The sequence below is a fragment of the Chrysochloris asiatica genome, unplaced genomic scaffold, assembly GCF_000296735.1.
Source record: "Chrysochloris asiatica unplaced genomic scaffold, ChrAsi1.0 scaffold00043, whole genome shotgun sequence".
Classification (NCBI taxonomy): Eukaryota; Metazoa; Chordata; class Mammalia; order Afrosoricida; family Chrysochloridae; genus Chrysochloris; species Chrysochloris asiatica.
In genome coordinates, this window is record NW_006408561.1 from 13,518,709 (window position 1) to 13,524,091 (window position 5,383).

At 36.2% G+C, this 5,383-nt stretch overlaps 1 protein-coding gene across 1 annotated transcript in view; it reads right to left on the reverse strand.

The window, feature by feature from the left end:
• Positions 1-5,383, reverse strand: part of ZBBX (zinc finger, B-box domain containing) — a 227,815-nt gene that overhangs the window by 75,293 nt on the left and 147,139 nt on the right. Inside the window, 1 exon segment of the mRNA XM_006861801.1 lies at positions 779-858. Coding sequence (XP_006861863.1) covers positions 779-858 — 80 coding nt within the window.

Below are 5,383 nucleotides of genomic sequence, written 5' to 3' on the forward strand. Positions count from 1 at the left end.
ATCATCTGCATAGCTCAGGTTGTTAATTAGTCTTCCTCCAATCCTGATGCCACACGCTTCCTCATACAATCCAGCTTCTGAAATTATTTCCTCAGCATACACAGTGAATAAATATGATGAACGAATACAATCCTGGCACACACATTTTCCTGATTTTGTCATTTGCATTTCTTTTATTTATCACCCAGTAAAGCCTATCTAGGAAATAATCTATGTTTCAGAAATTCCTTTTGCCACTTAACATAAACATTTATATAAATTTTTATTTAGCATTCAGAGAAAACTGTTCTTGTTGTTATTAAGTGCCACTGAGTCACTTCTGACCCACAGTGACCCTGTATAGGGCTTTCAAGGAGCAGCTGGTGAGCTTAAACTGCCGACCTTGTCGTTCAAATTGACTTTGCAGTTCAGTGCATTAACCCACTAGGACTCCTCATTGAGAACTAAGTGAGGCAAATTCAAAGCGTAGCTACGGAGAAAAGATGAAAGCTTACGAAATACATCAGAGTTTGTCAAACACTTCAAATAACAGTAATTCCTAAAAGCAGAAGCATCTATTAACTCCAATATTAGGTAACAGAAAAAAAAATATCATTATAGATAATCTTCTAACTGTTAAATGTTGACAAGTATTAGTTATACTGCACATAAATTAAGCCCCACTTAAGCAAAATATAGTCTAACAGCAAAGTACACACTTTTGACATGATTAATTTCTCATTCAGAGAATTTTGGGTGGGTTTAAAATAAGTATCCAAATGAATTAGAAATATCTTACCTTTGTTTACTGTTTGCATCAGCTAATTCAACTTTGTAAGGCACAACATTTCCTGGTTCCTCAAATTCCTCTTCATAAGTCTTATTAAAATATAGTATATAATATTAATAAGGTAAAAACTTACTATACATTAATCAAATAACCTAGGGATGCTACTTAGTATATTTTCTGACTATGAATTATTTCATGATGTCTCCATTTATATGCCAAAGAAACTGTGAGTTCTATGGGAACTAAAGAAATTCAACAAATATTTGTAGAGGGCTTTTCTGTGTCAGTCGCTTTATTATTACACCATGCCCAGAAACAACAATGATAACTTATATTTTATAATGCACTTACTAAGTACCATGTCCACAACCCATCTATCAGTTTGTCTTATTGTAGTTGCTTGCATGTTGCTATAATCCCGGAAGCTATGACAATGATATTTAAATACCAGCAGGGTTATTCAGGATAGATAGATTTCAGCACAGATAATAGACTAAGACAGACTAGGTAGCAGAGGATTTCTGAATAGTTAACCACTGAAATTTTTATGAACAGCACTGAAATATCCAATATATTGTCAAAAGATGAGATTCTCAGGTTAGAAGGCACTCAAAATACATCTAGGTAAAAATGGGCTCCTCAAAATAGAATTGACCTTAACAATACAGATGGTACTAAGCTTCAGAGACCTACATTTGCTGATGAGGCAAAACTTAAAATGAGAAAGAAAAACTGCAAATATTTACTAATAAACAGAAGGTGGAATGTATGTAGTATGATCGAGGAAAATTGGAATTAGTCAAAAATGAAATAGAAAACACAAAGATCAATATCCTAAGCATTAGTGAATCCTGATATGCTGTTGTAAAGCAAGCACTGGACTGCTAACTGCAAAGTTGATGGTTTAGACTCACCAGACATTCCTCAAAAACCCTATATGCTATGAGTCGAAACTTCCTTGACAACACTAACAAAAACAGTGAGCTGAAATGGATAGATAATTGGCCATTCTGAATCACACAATCATGTTTTACTATGTTGGGGGGAAAAAATTGAAGAGCAGTTGCTTTGCATTCATTGTGAAAAAGGTCATTTTGAGATCTTGAAGTGCATAAAGGCTAATATCCATATGCCTACAAGGAAGACCACAACGTTATCTACAGTTATGATTTTTAGTCAAAAGCCTTTGTATGATCAGTAAAGCACAGGTAGGCATCTATCCGGTATTCACTGTTGGCAGTCTTTTCGAACAGAAAAAGGGATGCTGAATGGTTTAAAATCAGGAAATAAGTGCTCTGAGGATGTATTCTTTCACCATACTTGTTCAATCTGTACACTGAACAAATAATCTGGGAATCTGGATTATATGAATAAAAGATTGGAGGAAGACTCATTCACAATTTATGATATGCAGATGATACAACCTTTCTTGCTGAAAGTGAAGAGGATTTAAAATACTTACTGATAAGGATCAAAGACCACAGCTTTCAGTATGGGTCACACTGCAATATAAAGAAAACCAAAATACTCACAACTGAACCAATAAATAACATCATGATAAATCGAGAGAAGATTGGAGTTGTCAAGGACTTCATTTTACTTGGATCCACCATTCACACTCCTGGAAACAGCAGTCAAGAAATCAAATGACGTATTGCATTAGGCAAATCTGCTGCATAAGACTTCTTTATAAAGCGTTGAAGAGTAAAGATGTCAGTTTGAGGGAAAAGGTGTGCCTGACTCAAACCATGGTATTTTCAATAGCCTCATAAGCATGTGAAAGTTGGACAATGAATAAGAAAGACTGTAGAAGAGTTGATGTATTTGAGCTATGGTGTTGCAGAATAATTTTCAGAGTACTGTGGATTGCTAGAAGCAAATCTGTTTTGAAAGAAGTACAGCCAGATGCTCCTTAGAAGCCCAAGATGGCCAGACTTCATCTCTCATACTTCATACATGTTGTCAGGAGGGACCAGTCCCTGGATAAGGACATCATGCTTGGTAAACAGGAGGGCCAATAAAAGGAAGTTCCCCAAAGAGATGGCTTGACACAGGGGCAGGAACAATGAGCTGAAGAGCAACAACAATTGTAAGGATGGCACACAACCAGGCAGTGTTTCCTTCTGTTGTGCATAAGGTTTTGATGAATCAGACCCAATTCAATGGTACCTAACAACAGCAACATAATATTAATTATTTAAATATGGCTTTATGCCTTTAATTAAGTAGACTTAGCTTCTAAATTACTTTCTGAGTTACAAATCGTATTTGTTGTTTTTAAGTGCCATCAAGTCAGTTTTGACTCATAGCCACCCTGTATAGGGTTTCTGAGGAGTGACTGGTGAGTTTGAACTGCAGATCTTGGTGTTCAAATTAACTTTGAGGTACAGTGCTTATCCTACAGTGCTACACTAGGACTTCATCTAATCATGCTTCATTTCCTAGAACTCTCTCACTGTTGTTGTAGCAGACATAATTTAGGCTAGCTAAACTACCTATCTTAACTATTATTCTCTGTTTAGGTTGATATCTAGTATTTGGGCTTTTTTTGTTTTGTTTTGTTTCTTTTTTTGAGGGGTGGGGTGAAACTTAGAAATTTCTTTTCAAATTTCTTTTGTTGCTTTTGTTGAAAATATACACAGCAAAACATACTCCACAGTTTCTACATTCAGAGGCACTGGCTACATTTGAGCTGTGCAACCATTCTCACCCTCCTTTTCTGGGTTGTTTCTCTCACATGAACTTAGCTTATTTGCCCCATGAGTTTCCATGTAACATTTTGATTAGCTATTTCCAATTTGACCCCATATAGATTGATCTTGAAATTGCATAATGTTACTTAGAAACATTAAATACTGGTGTGACGCTGTGAGATAAAGCACTAGATCGCAAGGTCAGTTTGAACTACAAGGTCGCTGGTTCAATCTCACCAGCCTTGGAAATTCTATACAGAGTTGCTTTGAGTTGGAACTAATTCGACTGCATTAAACAGCAAACTAGTTAAGCCAAACTGCTTCTTAATTTTAAGACTTCAAGAGGTATTTTTGGTTTAAGGTTTAAAGATTATGTCAGGGCAGCTTCTTTATTTTTCCTTTGGCCTAATTTGATCTATTGGGCTAATAAACATACACACACTGTTGTTGTTATTAAGTACCATTGAGTTGTTTCCAACTCAACGACTCTGTATAGGGTTACCAAGAAGCAGTTAGTAGTTTGGAACCACTGACCTTTTAGTTAGCAATTCAGTCTTTATCCTAAAGTGCCACATCAGGACTCCAAAATATATACATACTTACACACTAATAAATATGTGTCCGCATTGTTGCTGTTAAGTGCCCTTAAGTAAGTTCTGACTCACAGCGACCATGTATAGGGTTTCCAAGGAGTGGCTGGTGGGTTTGAACTACAAGCTTTGTGGTTATTCATTAAAATATTGATACAGTAAACTTATTCCAGTCAAAGAATTTAAAATATCTTCATCACTGATCTACTTGGCCCTTGTTAGATGCTATCTAGTCAGTTCCTACTCACAGCAACCCTGTGACAAACAGAACAAAACGCTGCCCAGTTCTGTACCATCCTTACAATTATTATTAGGTTTGAACTCATTGTTGCTGGCACCATGTCAATTTATCTCATAGGAAGTCTTCCTATTCATCACTGACCTTCAACTTTTACAAGCATGTCTCCTTCACCAAAGACTGCTCCCTTCTGACAACATGTCCAAAGTTGCTGTTGTTACTAGGGGCCATCAAGTTGGTTCTGACCCACAGTGACCCTATGTACAACAGAACTTCTACATGCATATGAGTCTGATGAAAATATCATGGCTTGGGTCAGGTACACCTTAGTCCTCAAATTGGCATCTTTGCTCGTGAACCTTTTAAGGAGGTCTTTTGCAGATTGTTGCAATACAGCATTTGATTTCTTGACTGCTGCCTCCATAAGTGTTGATTGTGAATTCAAGTGAAATGAAGTCATTGATAACTTCAATCTTTACTCTGTTTATCTTGATGCTATTTATTAATCCAATTGTGGTGATTTCTGTTTTCTTTTACATTAAGATGCAATTGATCCTGAAGGCTGTATTCTTTGATCTTCATCAGTAAGTATGTCAAGTCCAATTCACTTTCAGCAAGCAAGACTGTGTTATTTTCATATTGCAGATTGTTATTGAGTCTTTCTTCAATCCTAATACCACATTTCTCTTCCTATAATCTAGATTTTAAGATTCTTTCTTCAGCATACAGATGGAATAACTACAACCCTGGAACACAGCTTTCTTGATTTTAAACACATTCAATATATTCTTGTTCTGTTCAAACAACTGTCTCTTGGTCTATGTCTAGGTTCCTCATGAGCACAATCAAGTGTTTTGGAATACATATTCTTCACAAAGTTATCATAGTTTTTGATTTACACATTTGAATGCCTTTGCATAATTAATAAAGCACAAGTAGACATCCTTCTAGTGTTTTCTGCTTTCAGGCAAGGTCCATCTGACCTTTAGAAGATTTAGATTTAGAAGAGAATAGGGATAACCCTTGCTCCCTCTTCTCTTCCAAATCTGGCTTGAATTTCTGGCCATTCCCTGTCCATGTACTTGTTGCAACC